This window comes from Pseudophryne corroboree, chromosome 2 (assembly GCF_028390025.1).
Source record: "Pseudophryne corroboree isolate aPseCor3 chromosome 2, aPseCor3.hap2, whole genome shotgun sequence".
NCBI classification, from domain to species: Eukaryota; Metazoa; Chordata; class Amphibia; order Anura; family Myobatrachidae; genus Pseudophryne; species Pseudophryne corroboree.
This window is the reverse complement of record NC_086445.1, coordinates 319,651,542-319,669,333: the sequence shown is the minus strand read 5'-3', so window position 1 is coordinate 319,669,333 and position 17,792 is coordinate 319,651,542. Positions and strand designations below refer to the sequence as shown.

General features: G+C 47.3%; 1 protein-coding gene across 16 annotated transcripts in view; it reads left to right on the top strand.

Annotated features, from left to right (window-relative positions):
- MYCBP2 (MYC binding protein 2) overlaps positions 1 to 17,792 on the top strand; it is a 705,517-nt gene that overhangs the window by 670,321 nt on the left and 17,404 nt on the right. For all 16 annotated transcript variants that reach the window (XM_063952980.1, XM_063952968.1, XM_063952974.1 and 13 more), the window contains 3 exons: positions 4,624 to 4,725; positions 5,064 to 5,192; positions 5,876 to 6,008. In XM_063952980.1, coding sequence (XP_063809050.1) covers positions 4,624 to 4,725; positions 5,064 to 5,192; positions 5,876 to 6,008 — 364 coding nt within the window. The remainder of the gene's footprint in view (positions 1 to 4,623; positions 4,726 to 5,063; positions 5,193 to 5,875; positions 6,009 to 17,792) is intronic.

Below are 17,792 nucleotides of genomic sequence, written 5' to 3'. Positions count from 1 at the left end.
ATCTGTGGACGTTCTGGTAACACCGTGGGTGTACCAGTCGGTGTATGTGTTCCCTCCTCTGCTTCTCATAACCAAGGTACTGAGAATTATAAGACGTAGAGGAGTAAGAACTATACTCGTGGCTCCGGATTGGCCAAGAAGGACGTGGCACCCGGAACTTCAATAAATGCTCACAGAGGACTCATGGCCTCTGCCGCTAAGAAGGGACTTGCTTCAGCAAGTACCAGGTCTGTTCCAAGACTTACCGCGGCTGCGTTTGACGGCATGGCGGTGGAACGCCAGATCCTAAGGGAAAAAGGCATTCCGGAAGAGGTCATTCCTACCCTGGTCAAAGCCAGGAAGGAGGTGACCGCAAAACATTATCACCACATGTGGCGAAAATATGTTGCGTGGTGTGAGGCCAGGAAGGCCCCACGAAGAAATTTCAACTCGGTCGATTCCTGCATTTCCTGCAAACAGGAGTGTCTATGGGCCTCAAATTGGGGTCCATTAAGGTTCAAATTTCGGCCCTGTCAATTTTCTTCCAGAAAGAATTGGCTTCAGTTCCTGAAGTCCAGAAGTTTGTCAAGGGAGTATTGCATATACAACCCCCTTTTTGTGCCTCCAGTGGCACTGTGGGATCTCAACGTAGTTCTGGGATTCCTCAAATCACATTTTAAACCGCTCAAATCTGTGGATTTGAAATATCTCACATGAAAAGTGACCATGCTGTTGGCCCTGGCCTGGGCCAGGCGAGTGTCAGAATTGGCGGCTTTGTCTCACAAAAGCCATATCTGATTGTCCATTCGGACAGGGCAGAGCTGCGGACTCGTCCCCAGTTTCTTCCCAAGGTGGTGTCAGCGTTTCACCTGAACCAGCTTATTGTGGTACCTGCGGCTACTAGGGACTTGGAGGACTCCAAGTTGCTAGATGTTGTCAGGGCCCTGAAAATATAGGTTTCCAGGACGGCTGGAGTCAGGAAAACTGACTCGCTGTTATCCTGTATGCACCCAACAAACTGGGTGCTCTTGCTTCTAAGCAGACGATTGCTCGTTGGATTTGTAGCACATTTCAACTTGCACATTCTGTGGCAGGCCTGCCACAGCCTAAATCTGTCAAGGCCCATTCCACAAGGAAGGTGGGCTCATCCTGGGCGGCTGCCCGAGGGGTCTCGGCATTACAACTCTGCCGAGCAGCTACGTGGTCGGGGGAGAACACGTTTGTAAAATTCTACAAATTTGATACCCTGGCTAAAGAGGACCTGGAGTTCTCTCATTCAGTGCTGCAGAGTCATCCGCACTCTCCCGCCCGTTTGGGAGCTTTGGTATAATCCCCATGGTCCTGACGGAGTCCCCAGCATCCACTTAGGACGTTAGAGAAAATAAGAATTTACTTACCGATAATTCTATTTCTCATAGTCCGTAGTGGATGCTGGGCACCCATCCCAAGTGCGGATTGTCTGCAATACTTGTACATAGTTATTGTTACAAAAATCGGGTTATTATTGTTGTGAGCCATCTTTTCAGAGGCTCCGCTGTTATCATGCTGTTAACTGGGTTCAGATCACAGGTTGTACAGTGTGATTGGTGTGGCTGGTATGAGTCTTACCCGGGATTCAAAATCCTTCCTTATTGTGTACGCTCGTCCGGGCACAGTATCCTAACTGAGGCTTGGAGGAGGGTCATAGGGGGAGGAGCCAGTGCACACCACCTGATCCTAAAGCTTTTACTTTTGTGCCCTGTCTCCTGCGGAGCCGCTATTCCCCATGGTCCTGACGGAGTCCCCAGCATCCACTACGGACTACGAGAAATAGATTTATCGGTAAGTAAAATCTTATTTTTTTAAAGTCGAATTGAGATGGGCATTTGAATAGCCCTTGTCGGATCCATTCTGACAAATGCATGTCGGAATGGATCCGACCTCAATTGAATATACCCTTTATGGTGTGTACACACGGTTTAGATCCTTGCTATGCCCGATTTTCACTTGCGATTTCCCCTGAACTCCCTGGAGCCCAGATAGCACAGATTTTGACTAACCTTTCTTGAGATTTTGGCTTATGTGAGATGTCATTGACATGTGAGATGAACTAGATAGCAAACCGATCTACCAAGGATTGACTTGCCTGCACAGTCTATCTTTTCTTGCGATGCAGACCTGGCGGGACCGCGCATCTGGATTGAATCTGGATCGCAAGGTGACTTTCACCTTGCGATCTACACTAACTTTTCTTGCGATTTTGACTATATAGTCAAAATCGAAAGAAAATATCTCACCATGTGTACACACCCTTACACACTAACCAACCAATCGTGCCCAGTTTACAGGTGAGTGTTCACTGCCACCAGCAGTCACTTTCACTGGCACCTGCTTACATCTGGGTAGTTTGTATTGCTTCTGCAACAACTCTTTGCTAGTGACTGCAGCTAGTTATACATTCACAGGGGGCGATTCAAATGTTTGAAAACTCAGTTGGGAGTCTGTTTTTTCCTATCTAATAGACAGGATGAAACAGACACCCAACCTACTTTTCAGTAATTTGAATTCCACCCACAATGTCTACATGGTCTTAATGTTGAAGTTTAGAATGTCAATATGTACAGGATGACAACATGAGCATGTCAACATCCACAATGTTGACGTTGTGAATGTTAACACACAGTATTTCCCGATGGAAGGGTTAGACTGCGGCTAGGGTTAGACAGCACTATATAAAAATGCATGGTTGACTTGTAGAATGTTGGCATTATGAATGTCAACCTTCCATCAGACCATGCCAGCATTCTAAACGTCAAAGTAATCTACCACGGTCCTGTATCCGTTTCCCTCCTGACCACTTACATGTGATTAGGACTTTAGCATTTCAGGCAAAGTGTTCTCCGGAGGACACTGGATTCCCCACATGACACTTAAGGTACTAATTAGATGGTTAGTTCTTATCTGAATTAAGCAAATAACAGGTATAATACAGGAAGCAGACAAGCATTAAAAAATAGTGGCGCTCATGGGGTCAGAACCCGAAGGGCCTATATACAGAGAGCCAATGAGGTTATAATATTTAATTGTTTAATTAAAAAGAAATAAACAATACACAAAACATATATATAAAATGTTACATATACTGGTATCAGTAAGTTAATAAATGAAAAAAAGTGTATGTATTTGTGTGTATGTGTATATATATATATATATATATATATATATATATGTACGTACGTACATATAACATTGATCCGTTTGCATCACTATTGGGCTGGCATTACTTCAATATGTAGATATTCATAATATTTGTAAGCTGTTTGAAGTTCCGTTGTTAGATCTCTAATATAGCTGTGTAATAACAGTCACATAAACAGATACAATGTTTCACACCACTGGAGGTTTTGTTTATATATTTTGTAACAATCGTAAGCCTGCAAATACTAGGTATCTATTAGATTCGAATAGTATATACTTTTGGCTGGATAATTTGGGCCCCGGACCCGAGCGTCCTTGGGTGTTTATACTCACGAGGTGATAGCTCCGGCTAAGAACTGATGTCCTGGCTGTTGTTAGCCGTTGATAAGCAGCACAATGATGGATATATAAGCAGATAGTTCACGCCGCTAAGTGCTCACTTCCAGAAGCACCTCAGCATGTGCGGCGGTATGGATCTCTAGGTTATAGCCATTTAATGTGCTGCACGGATGCGGACATAGACTGAAGAGTTCTCCTGCCGCTAGAGATTATGTACAATAATCCGTGATAAAGGCGGGAGGAGATCGTGGCAGGGTCCTAAAACTGAGATAGTCGGTGACTCCGTGGTGTGTAGTTCCCAAGGTGCCGGCTGTGTGAGGGGGAACACGTTTCGTCACGACCTTCCTTTGAAAAAGTCACGTGAGGTCGTGACGAAACGTGTCAGGAGCTTTATGTTTTATGTATTGTTTGTTTCTTTTTAATTAAACAATTAAATATAACCTCATCGGCTCTCTGTATATATGCCCTGTGAGTTCTGACCCCATGAGTGCCACTATTTTTTAATCCTTGTCCGTTCTAATATAATTAGGGGTAAACACAGCCCCTATATAGAAGCGAACGTGGGCTCATTATCTCTTAGTTTACAAATTAAAAGTCTGTCTGGTTCTATTTTAAAGTGTGTACTGAAACAGTAATCTTAAAGACACAGGCGCTTCAACATTTGTTTTGTATAATACTGGAAGCAGGATCTTTTAGAATGAGATATGTTTATTGCTCACAAATAGCCCTATAAATGTGGTATTACACATCACATAGAATACACTCAGTGATGCAGTACACCCAGCGTTAGAGAGTATAATCTGCTTTACAGGAGCTTAGCCTTTAATTATACAGCTTTTACGTATAGACTGGCAAGTCCCTTTAACCTGTCCTGGTTGATTCAGTAATTGTGCACATGAATTGGCCTGGGCCGTTTCACACCTCTTAACATTACATGCGTGGCAGCAGAGTGTTTTCTTTCATTCTGCAGCCCCCTCTCCATCCTGACATCACTGCATTTTATGTTTTAAGTGATTAAGTTACAAAAAAATGTTTTACCAGTATATATTGCATATTGCACATTTTCAGATATCATAATGGTTTTTATTTTTGTGTTGGTGAAACTAACATTACATAAATGTATTTTAGCTATGGCTGGCTGTAGCATCATTGTGTGTGCTTGACCAAGATCACGTGGACCGGTTATCTTCTGGGAGGTGGATGGGGAAGGATGGCCAGCAAAAACAAATGGTAACTTATCTCATTGCTTTTAGAACCAATGACTAATATTTTTTTACATGCAATTGTTAATTGTTCTCATTTTTTTAACCTGCCTTTGTAAATATGTTTTCCTGGCTCATCTAGAAGTCAGTGATAGGACTGGGGAGCCTGCTGTACTTCAAGGGACCGTTCATCATGCAAACAAACTAGTGGGATGCTTTAAAATCTTGTGCATGGGAAAGAGAGTGTGATTTGTTTATTTATTATAATATTAACATTTATATACATGGTTCATCATAGATGTGCTCTTTATATCCTTTAGCAGAGACACTGGAAATCTGTTTAATTTCCCTTTTGTTGTTTCTCAGCCAATGTGCGACAATCATGACGATGGTGAAACTGCGGCAATCATTTTATGCAATGCTTGTGGGAACTTGTGCACAGACTGTGATCGATTTCTGCACCTCCACCGGCGAACAAAATCCCATCAAAGACAGGTAATGTGAAGGCGCAGCTACTTCCATTTATCAGACTTCTGCAACTGAAGAAAATGGCACTTTATAAAACTAAAACTCACACATACATTTCTAAATACATGGGCAAGATATTACTTCTAACCACACCTTTACCAGTGACCATATTCACATGAATAAATGTTACAGGTACAGATGTGTCCGCATTCATCTTTGCTTCATCTGCGTCAAACAACACCCCTCGATGTGCGATATCAATGAGACTCTGCTGGCGTCTGCATCTTATTCTAAAATGCATCTTAGATGTGGCTAGGGTGCACCAGGAGATTCGGCTGATTAATTTGAAATGTAACACTTGTATATCTGTGTGCGACTGAGTCTCCGAATCTGCATATGAAGTGTTACAATGTAACAGCCGCAGCTCTTTTCCATATCAAGTTCTGTTGGGCTCCATGTACAGACTCAGTCACACGCAGATATACAAGTGTCAGATATCCAAATCGTCAGCCCAGTCTCCTTCTAAGATGCATTTTCAGCAAAAAAAAATTGCCCAATGCTAGTAGAGTTGCATGGGACCTGTCAGCTCACTCACATCAGGCATCTTCCATCTAGCGTGGCATCTGTAGAACACAATTCAATCATAATTTGTGCACTTTCTAATCTGCTGATATGAGTTTTCATTTAGTGGGTTTTTATATTTTATATAGGTGTTCAAAGAAGAGGAAGAGGCAATCAAGGTTGATCTGCATGAGGGCTGTGGAAGAACAAAGTTATTCTGGTTGATGGCTCTTGCAGACTCTAAAACCATGAAAGCCATGGTGGAATTCAGAGAGCAGACAGGTAAGTGTATTAGATATAAATGATACACAGTATCATCTTAGGGCCCTATTTAGAGTGGGACGCATGCAGTTCCCCTCTCCCACTGACAGATTGATAGGCAGCGGCATTGAGGGCTGAGCAGGGTGCGGAGGGAGGGCTGTGTTCCAGAAAAAAGCGTCGTGTTGCCTCTGTTTTCTTGGTGGGGAGAGTCAGGGTTCTTCCACCGTCCTGAGGGGTTGTTGTTCAGCGGGGCACTGCGCCTTGGATGTCACAGCACACCGCACACCCCTAACACTGCCTGAAGGTGACATCTGTGGTGAGTAGGGGGTCCCCCGGTTCACTGTACGGCTGAACGCTGGCGCGACGTACGGGACCCTCCCGGGGGGGGGGGGAGAACCCCCTAAGATCCCCCGTGTAGACTGGCAGAAAACCGCTTAGACTAGCACTACTTGTGATGTTTTTAAGCTGATAGGAGACATTGCCAGTATAAACAATAACTATATCTCCGGCGCCATTGGAGGGGGCGGAGCTTCCTCAGAGCGGGACCAGAGGCATTTTGGCGCCTTCCTCTGCTTAATATAGTCATCCACAGCACATACAGTGCTTCCTGACTCCTCAGCCACACTGGATATCTGGTACAGGGTGTAGCAAAGGGGGAGAGTCGCTATTGTACTCTATCTGGGTCCTCTACAGGACAGAATTTGTTAGTGTTTACTGTGATATAGTTAGCTGAGAGCCTCACTGGGGCTGTACAGCTAAGGGTGTGCTGGTGTCCTTCTCACTGTGTGTCTCCTCTCACATACAGTAGGGCAGGCTTGCAATATAACTGTCTGGATGTATGTGTATGTTGTTGTGCTTACTGTTGATAATGTTGGTATTATCTTAGATCGCAAAGCTATACCCCTTTGTACACTATTACCGTTGAGCCGCTATGGCCGCTAGACTACGTGCACGTGCTACGTACTTTGTACGCTATTTGCGTACAGAGTCCTGCACGTGGTACGCACTTGGCGTACGCACGCTGCGCTGAGTGTACGGAGTACACACAGCGAGCGCTCACACAATGGATAACCTCTAAACCTTGTTAATAATACAGTGTAATGATATGCTTATACTTTAAACCTTTTGCAGCAAAGTACTGCAACGATGTTATACCTTTAAACCTTAAGTAGCGCTGGCGATACAAAGTATCCGCAGTGCGTACACCTTAACAATGCTTATACACCTTAAACAGATAAATCTACTTTAAATCCCAGGCAGGAAAGTGAAAACACAACACCGTTTGTAGTTTAAACCACAGGGTTCTAAGGCCTCCGTGGATTGATTCCAAAAAGGTAAAACAATACAGTTTATACACTACAGACTAACAAGTAAATCTAAACAGAAATAATGGCTACAGAGAATGTACGTACGTGAGAATATTCGCAAGCGCAACCCGAACTCGGTCCTCCGCAGGTCATACAGATAGCGTTTAGAGTCTTCTGACCGGCCAGGCAACAATGATCTTTTTATACACAAACATGCATACACAATACAATGGTCACTGTAATCTCATTGTTCATTGGACACAGATATGTCTACACATAACAGCAAAGGTCATAGGTGGATTTGAAAAGGTGGGCGATGTCATTCTCAACTGCTCTTGTGGGTGGTATCCTCTGGATTCCCGCCGCATATGTAATTTACAGTAAATACAGTTAATGTTCATAATCTACTTTCTCTAACGTCCTAAGTGGATGCTGGGGACTCCGTAAGGACCATGGGGAATAGCGGCTCCGCAGGAGACTGGGCACATCTAAAGAAAGCTTTAGGACTATCTGGTGTGCACTGGCTCCTCCCCCTATGACCCTCCTCCAAGCCTCAGTTAGATCTCTGTGCCCGAACGAGAAGGGTGCACACTAGGGGCTCTCCTGAGCTTCTTAGTGAAAGTTTTAGATTAGGTTTTTTATTTTCAGTGAGACCTGCTGGCAACAGGCTCACTGCATCGAGGGACTAAGGGGAGAAGAAGCGAACTCACCTGCGTGCAGAGTGGATTGGGCTTCTTAGGCTACTGGACATTAGCTCCAGAGGGACGATCACAGGCCCAGCTTGGATGGGTCCCAGAGCCGCGCCGCCGGCCCCCTTACAGAGCCAGAAGGCAGAAGAGGTCCGGAAAATCGGCGGCAGAAGACGTCCTGTCTTCAACAAGGTAGCGCACAGCACTGCAGCTGTGCGCCATTGCTCTCAGCACACTTCACACTTCGGTCACTGAGGGTGCAGGGCGCTGGGGGGGGGGGCGCCCTGAGACGCAATAAAAACACCTTGGATGGCAAAAAAAATGCATCACATATAGCTCCTGGGCTATATGGATGCATTTAACCCCTGCCAGAATCCATAAAAAAGCAGGAGAAAAGTCCGCGAAAAAGGGGCGGAGCCTATCTCCTCAGCACACTGGCGCCATTTTCCCTCACAGCTCCGTTGGAGGGAAGCTCCCTGTCTCTCCCCTGCAGTCACTACACTACAGAAAGGGTTAAAAAAAAGATAGGGGGGCACTAATTAGGCGCAGTATTAACTATACAGCAGCTATAAGGGGAAAAACACTTATATAAGGTTATCCCTGTATATATATAGCGCTCTGGTGTGTGCTGGCAAACTCTCCCTCTGTCTTCCCAAAGGGCTAGTGGGGTCCTGTCCTCTATCAGAGCATTCCCTGTGTGTGTGCTGTATGTCGGTACTTTTGTGTCGACATGTATGAGGAGAAAAATGATGTGGAGACGGAGCAGATTGCCTGTAATAGTGATGTCACCCCCTAGGGGGTCGACACCTGAGTGGATGAACTGTTGGAAGGAATTACGTGACAGTGTCAGCTCTGTATAAAAGACAGTGGTTGACATGAGACAGCCGGCTACTCAGCTTGTGCCTGTCCAGACGTCTCATAGGCCGTCAGGGGCTCTAAAGCGCCCGTTACCTCAGATGGCAGATATAGACGCCGACACGGATACTGACTCCAGTGTCGACGGTGAAGAGACGAATGTGACTTCCAGTAGGGCCACACGTTACATGATTGAGGCAATGAAAAATGTTTTACACATTTCTGATAATACGAGTACCACCAAAAAAGGGGTATTATGTTCGGTGAGGAAAAACTACCTGTAGTTTTCCTGAATCTGAGAAATTAAATGAGGTGTGTGATGATGCGTGGGTTTCCCCCGATAACAACGGATAATTTCTAAAATGTTATTGGCATTATATCCTTTCCCGCCAGAGGTTAGGGTGCGTTGGGAAACACCCCCTAGGGGGGATAAAGCGCTCACACGCTTGTAAGGGCTCTACCTTCGCCTGAGATGGCCGCCCTTAAGGATCCTGCTGATAGAAAGCAGGAGGGTATCCTAAAAGGTATTTACACACATACTGGTGTTATACAGCGACCAGCAATCGCCTCAGCCTGGATGTGCAGTGCTGGGTTGGCGTGGTCGGATTCCCTGACTGAAAATATTGATACCCTAGATAGGGACAGTATATTTTTGCCTATAGAGCATTTAAAAGATGCATTTTTATATATGCGTGATGCACAGCGGAATATTTGCCGACTGGCATCAAGTCTAAGCGCGTTGTCCATTTCTACCAGTAGAGGGTTATGGACACGTCAGTGGTCAGGTGATGCGTATTCCAAACGGCATTTGGAAGTATTGCTTTATTAAGGGAGGAGTTATTTGGGGTCGGTCTTTCAGACCTGGTGGCCATGGCAACAGCTGGGAATTCCACGTTTGTACCCCAGGTCGCCTCTCAACATGAGAAGACGCCGTATTATCAGGCGCAGTCTTTTCGTGGACAAGCGGGCAAAAGGTTCCTCATTTCTGCCCCGTGACAGAGGGAGAGGAAAAAGGCTGCAGAAATCAGCCAGTTCCCAGGAACAGAAACCCTCTCCCGCCTCTGCCAAGCCCTCAGTATACGCTGGGGCTTTTACAAGCAGAATCAGGCACGGTGGGGGGCCCGTCTCAATGAATTTCAGCGCGCAGTGGGCTCACTCGCAAGTAGACCCCTGGATCCTTCAGGTGATATCTCAGGGGTACAAATTAGAATTCGAGACGTCTCCCCCTCGCCGTTTCCTAAAGTCGGCTTTACCGATGTCTCCTTCTGACAGGGAGACAGTTTTGGAAGCCATTCACAAGCTGTATTCCCAGCAGGTGATAATCAAGATACCCCTCCTGCAACAGGGAACGGGGTATTATTCCACACTGTTGTGGTACCGAAGCCGGACGGCTCGGTGAGACCGATTCTAAATCTAAAATCTTTGAACACTTACGTACAGAGGTTCAAATTCAAGATTGAGTCACTCAGAGCAGTGATTGCGAACCTGGAAGAAGGGGACTACATGATGTCTCGGGACATCAAGGATGCTTACCTTCATGTCAAAATTTACCCTTCTCACCAAGGGTACCTCAGGTTTATGGTACAGAACTGTCACTATCAGTTCAGACGCTGCCGTATGGATGGTACACGGCACCCCGGGTCTTTACCAAGGTAATGGCCGAAATGATGATATTCCTTCGAAGGAAGTGAATTTTAGTTATCCCTTCCTTGGACAATTCCCTGATAAGGGTAAGATCCAGGGAACAGTTGGAGGTCGGTGTAGCACTATCTCAGGTAGTGTTGCGGCAGCACGATTGGATTCTCAATATTCCAAAATCGCACCTGGTTCCGACGACGTGTCTTCTGTTCCTAGGGATGATCCTGGACACAGTCCAGAAAAAGGTGTTTCTCCCGGAGGAGAAAGCCAGGGAGTTATCCGAGCTAGTCAGGAACCTCCTAAAACCGAGCCAAGTCTCAGTGCATCAATGCACAAGGGTTCTGGGTAAAATGGTGGCTTCCCACGAAGCAATCCCATTCGGCAGATTCCACGCAAGAACTTTCCAGTGGGACCTGCTGGACAAATGGTCCGGATCGCATCTTCAGATGCATCAGCGGATAACCCTGTCACCAAGGACAAGGGTGTCCCTCCTGTGGTGGTTGCAGAGTGCTCATCTTCTAGAGGGCCGCAGATTAGGCATTCAGGACTGGGTCCTGGTGACCACTGATGCCAGCCTGCGAGGCTGGGGAGCAGTCACACAGGGAAGGAATATCCAGGGCTTATGGTCAAGCCTGGAGACATCACTTCACATAAATATCCTGAAGCTAAGGGACATTTACAATGCTCTAAGCTTAGCAAGACCTCTGCTTCAAGGTCAGCCGGTGTTGATCCAGTCGGACAACATCACGGCAGTCACCCACGTAAACAGACAGGGTGGCACAAGAAGCAGGAGGGCAATGGCAGAAGCTGCAGGGATTCTTCGCTGGGCGGAAAATCATGTGATAGCACTGTCAGCAGTATTCATTCCGGGAGTGGACAACTGGGAAGCAGACTTCCTCAGCACGACCTCCACCCGGGAGAGTGGGGACTTCACCCAGAAGTCTTCCACATGATTAAAAACTCGACAGGTATTGCGCCAGGTCCAGGGACCCTCAGGCAATAAGCTGTAGACGCTCTGGTAACACCGTGGGTGTACCAGTCAGGGTATGTGTTCCCTCCTCTGCCTCTCATACCCAAGGTACTGAGATTGATAAGATGGAGAGGAGTAAGCACTATATTCGTGGTTCCGGATTGGCCAAGAAGGACTTGGTAACCGGAACTTCAAGAGATGCTCACGGAGGATCCGTGGCCTCTACCTCTAAGAAGGGACCTGCTCCAGCAAGGACCCTGTCTGTTCCAAGACTTACCGCGGCTGCGTTTGACGGCATGGCGGTTGAACGCCGGATCCTGAAGGAAAAATGGCATTCCGGATGAAGTCATCCCTATCCTGATCAAAGCCAGGAAGGATGTAACCGCAAAAACATTATCACCGCAATTGGCGAAAATATGTTGCGTGGTGCGAGGCCAGTAAGGCCCGACGGAGGAAATTCAACTGGGTCAATTCCTACATTTCCTGCACACAGGAGTGTCTATGGGCCTGAAATTGGGGTCCATTAAGGTTCAAATTTCGGCCCTGTCAATTTTCTTCCAAAAAGAACTAGCTTCAGTCCCTGAAGTTCAGACGTTTGTAAAAGGGGTACTGCATATACAGCCTCCTTTTGTGCCTCCAGTGGCACTTTGGGATCTCAATGTAGTTTTGGGTTCCAAAAGTCACATTGGTTTGAACCACTTAAATCTGTGGAGTTAAAATATCTCACATGGAAAGTGGTCATGCTATTGGCCCTGGCCTGGGCCAGGCGCGTGTCAGAATTGGCGGCTTTATCCTGAAAAAGCCCTTATCTGATTTTCCATTCGGACAGGGCGGGATTGAGGACTCGTCCTCAGTTTCTCCCCAAGGTGGTTTCAGCGTCTCACCTGAACCAACCTATTGGTGGTGCCTGCGGCTACTAGGGACTTGGAGGCCTCCAAGTTGCTAGACGTTGTCAGTGCCCTGAAAATATATGTTTCCAGGACGGCTGGAGTCAGGAAATCTGACTCGCTGTTTATCCTGTGTGCACCCAACAAGCTTGGTGCTCCTGCTTCTAAGCAGACTATTGCTCGTTGGATTTGTAGTACAATTCAGCTTGCACATTCTGTGGCAGGCCTGCCACAGCCAAAAATCTGTAAATGCCCACTCCACAAGGAAGGTGGGCTCATCTTGGGCGGCTGCCCGAGGGGTCTCGGCTTTACAACTTTGCCGAGCAGCTACTTGGTCAGGAGCAAATACGTTTGTAAAATTCTACAAAATTGATATCCTGGCTGAGGAGGACCTGGAGTTCTCTCATTTGGTGCTGCAGAGTCATCCGCACTCTCCCGCCCGTTTGGGAGCTTTGGTATAATCCCCATGGTCCTTACGGAGTCCCCAGCATCCACTTAGGACGTTAGAGAAAATAAGAATTTACTTACCGATAATTCTATTTCTCATAGTCCGTAGTGGATGCTGGGCGCCCATCCCAAGTGCGGATTGTCTGCAATACTTGTACATAGTTATTGTTACAAAAATCGGGTTATTATTGTTGTGAGCCATCTTTCAGAGGCTCCTCTGTTATCATGCTGTTTACTGGGTTCAGATCACAGGTTATACGGTGTGATTGGTGTGGCTGGTATGAGTCTTACCCGGGATTCAAAATCCTTCCTTATTGTGTACGCTCGTCCGGGCACAGTATCCTAACTGAGGCTTGGAGGAGGGTCATAGGGGGAGGAGCCAGTGCACACCAGATAGTCCTAAAGCTTTCTTTAGATGTGCCCAGTCTCCTGCGGAGCCGCTATTCCCCATGGTCCTTACGGAGTCCCCAGCATCCACTACGGACTATGAGAAATAGAATTATCGGTAAGTAAATTCTTATTTTTGTACATAACTATACGCAGGAGCAAGCGATCTTTCTCTAACTAACACCGGAATGTTACCCTCAAAATACCCTACAGCTGGATACTAGACATCACCTTCCAACCTTTATCTGACCCTTCCTATCATGCAAAGAGGAATCTCTCTGTCCAGGAACTGTTTAAACTAATAATACTCGCTGACATGGTCTAGGGGAACTATATCTACAATATACGCTATTTGGGTTAAATATGCAATGTTCTAATAACACGCTACACGCTCACAAACTCCGCCGTAAATACCCATATCATGCGCATGATCGCCGGAGCGATCTTACGCAACTTGCGGATATGTGCACGCACGGCGGACTGAGTGCACGAGCAGCGGGCATGTGCATGGGGTTAGTACAAGGCATATGCATTATGATATTTTTCGACTTTGACACTGTCAAACATGGGTAAACACAAGCTGTGCAGTGTATGCCACACCAGATTCTCCCCATTATCATCTGGTTCTGTTTCATGTGAACAATGCAGCCAATCTTCACAAATCACTTAAGGGGCTGGGGGAGAGGGTTCAGAGCCCCACTGGTTAAGGTCTCTTAAAACATTGATGTCAGATATGTCGTCCCAGCTCACTGCTAATGTACAGAAAACTCAGCTACTACAACAAGCTGTTACAGATTTAGCTGCTAGGGCAGATGCGGCACAGCCCACCTCCTCTCATGCAGGACCACAAAAGTGTGGTTTACCTGCACTACTCTCTGATACAGATGAGAATGGTGAGGACTTAAACCCTGTTAGTGGGGATCCCGATTCTGCTCAGGGTGTTGAAATTCTGGCTATATGGGACATGTTAAAGCTCCCTCTAGAGAACGCTGTGTCACAGCAGTCGTTTTTCTTTGTACAAAACAAACCTAATGTCACTTTTCCTGATTCTGTAGAGTCAGTTGACCTATTCAAGATGGGCTGGAAAAATCCATATAAGAAATTCCAAGTGTCCCAAAAAAATTTTGCGCACTTTCCCATTTGCTCCTAACAATAGGAAATTTTGGGAGGAACCCACTGGGGTTGATGTATCAGTCTTTCGTCTGTTCAAAAAGGCGGTGCTTCCTGCCCCAGGCTACTTTATCATAAACGATCTTGGGGATAGGAAAATAGAGACTACACTATTTACATGGCAGCAGGTATATCGCAAAGGCCGGTCATTGCGGGTTGCTGGATGACTCATGCCATTCATTCCTGTGCCACTCAAATTCAGGGGGGCCTCTTGGGGGATATGCCCTTGGTCACTATGGTGACCCTCCTAAAACACATTCAGGACACTACACGTGTCCTCTGTGATTCAGTCAAGGAGATGGGGAACATTAATGCTCGGGCCTCTGCCATGATGGCAGTGTCGGCACGCAAGGCCTTGTGGTTGCGTCAGTGGATAGCGGACGTGGAATCCAAACCTAGTGTGGAATCCCACCCCTTTTGGATACCTGGATTTCCAAAGTTATGGCCGGGAAGTCCACGTTTCTCCCCTCTGGGGTCCCGCCGGCGAGATGCTCCTATCCGGGACCATCTGTCCAGTCCTTTCGATCTCACAGGGTAATTTTTCCTTTGTCTGCACTTTCGGTCTCACAGATTTCGATCTAAGGCCAGAGGTGCCTCCAATGCGACTAGAGGCACCAGAGGTAAGTCCAGAAAACCTGCAAGCACCGGTTCTCAGGAACAGTCCACCGGTTCTGCGTCCTCTAAGGCCTCAGCATGATGGTGCCCCACCCACCCCGAGGGGATCTCGAGGTGGGAGCTCGACTGCGTCACATCAGCCGTTTCTGGGAGACTTCCTGCCATGATGCCTTGGACAGAGATCTCGATCTCAGGGCTACAAGCTGGAGTTCGACAGTACTCCTCGCCAACGATTTTTCAAATAAAGCTTACCAGCTTTGGAGGATATGCAAGTTACATTGCAACAGGCCATCCGAAAGTTGGTCCACGTCATTGTTCCAGTACCAATACCGCAACACGGCAATGGGTTTTACCTGTTTGTGGTGCCGAAACAGGACGGTTCGGTCAGACCGATCTTGAATCTAAAATCCTTGAATCCTTATTTGAAGGTGTTCAAGATGGAATCCCTGTGAGCAGTGATTGCGGGCCTGAAAGAACAGGAATTTATGGTCTCCTTGGACATAAAGGACGCCTACCTCCCATATTCCGATTTGGCCGCCTCATCAGGCGTACCTGCGGTTTGCCCTTCTGAACAATCACTTCAAATTCCAGGCATTGCCCTTCGGCCTGTCCACAGCCCCGAGGGTATTCACGAAGGTGATGGCGGAGATGATGATCCAACTCCGGGTCCAGGGGGTCAGTGTTGTCCCTTACCTGGACGATCTTTTGATAAAAGCAGATCTTCTGATAAAAGAACGATCCAAGGAGCTTTTGTTGCTCCATATCGACTGCACTATCCATCTTCTGTCAGACCATGGGTGGATCCTCAACTTGCAGAAGTCCCACCTGGAGCCATCTCAGAGGCTTCTGGTCCTGGGGATGTTTTTGGATCCTGTGGCCCAGAAGGTGCTTCTACCAGAGGACAATGCGAAAACACTTCAGGATTTGGTCCGCATGGTGCTCCGATCTACTCGAGTGTCCGTCTATCTTTGCATACGATTGTTGGGAAAGATGGTTGCCTCATACAAGGCGACCCAGTATGGGAGGTTCCATGCCAGAGCATTTCAGTTGGATCTCCTGAGCAAGTGGTCCAGCTCGCATCTACAGATGCACCGGATGATTCAACTGTCACCTCAGGCCAGGAATTCCCTCTTTTGGTGGCTACAGTCCTCCAATCTCCTGGAAGGCTGGAGTTTTGGGATTCGGGATTGGACCCTCCTCACAACGGATGCAAGTCTACGGTGATGGGGTGCTGTCACCCAAGGGGTGCAGTTCCAGGGCAGGTGGTCAGCCCATGAGGCCCTCCTTTCGATCCACATTCTGGAATTTCGGGCGATCTACAATGCCCTGCTTCAGGCCTCTCCTCTGCTCAGAGATCATGTGATCCAGGTACAGTCGGACAACGCCACGACAGTGGCGTATATCAGTCGACCAGGAGGGAGAAAAAGTAGAGCCTGAATGCGAGAGTTGTCAAAGATACTCCTCTGGGCGGAAAGAAATCCAAGAACAATGTCTGCAATCTTCATTCCGGGTGTGGACAACTGGGAGGCGGACTTCCTGAGTCGTCACGATCTCCACCTTGGGGAGTGGGGGCTCCAGCATATGGTGTTTCAGCAGATCATTGACCGGTGGGGTTGCTCACAAATAGGCATGATGGCTTCTCGTCTCAACAAGAAATTTTCCTGGTATTGCTCACGGACCAGGGACCCTCGGGCGAGGGCAGTGGATGCACTGGCGTCGCCTTGGCCTTATCGGCTGGTCTACCTGTTTGCTCCAATACCATTGCTCCCAAGGGTGATAAAGCGAATCAGGAATCAAAGTGTCCAGGCAATTCTGATTGCCCCGGATTGGCCTCGGAGGGCGTGGTACGCAGATCTTCTGGACATGTCCGTCGAAGACCCTTGGTCTCTACCACTAAGACGCAATCTTCTTCAGCAAGGACCGTTTGTCTACCCGGACTTACGGCGACTTTGTTTGATGGCATGGAGGTTGAGCGGAACATCCTAGCTGACAAGGGTCTTTCAAGAAGGCTATTACTACCACGGTTCAGGCCAGGAAACCTGTGACGTCAAAACACTATCATCATATCTGGAGGAGATATGTCTCTTGGTGCAAGGAACGCACGTATCCGCCTACTGAGTTTCACTTGGGACGTTTCTTACGTTTCCTGCAGTCTGGTGTGGATAAGGGCTCACGTCTGGGTTCCATTAAGGTCCAGATTTCAGCCCTCTCCATTTTCTTCCAGAAGAAATTTGCAGTATTGCCAGAAGTTCAGACCTTCTTACAAGGGGTACTCCACATACAACCTCCTTTTGTGCCGCCTACGGCACCCTGGGATCTGAATGTAGTGTTTCAGTTTCTACACTCCTCCTAGTTTGAAGCTCTGATGACTAGAAGACAGGTACCTCACGTGGAAGACAGTGATGTTACTGGCCCTGGCTTCTGCTCGACGTGTCTCAGAACTGGGGGCCTTGTCGTGTAAAAGTCTCCATTTGGTCTTTTTTACAAGGACAGAGCGGAGCTCCGCACTAGGCAGCAGTTCCTGCCGAAGGTTGTCTCTGCGTTTCACTTGAATCAGCCTATTGTGATTCCGTCCAGTTCTGGCGCTTCTACTCCTCTGGAGGCATTGGATGCTGTCCGAGCCTTGAAGATCCATGTCAAGAAAGAGGCTCTGATCAGAAAGACGGATTCTTTGTTCGTGCTCTATGATGCACTGAAAAAGGGTTGTCCTGCTTCAAAGCGGTCCATTGGTCGTTGCAATAGGCTTACTATCTAACAGGCCTATGTGTCGGCAGCCTTACCTGTTCCTAAATCTCTGAAGGCCCACTCTACAAATCAGTGGGTTCTTCCTGGGCGGCTGC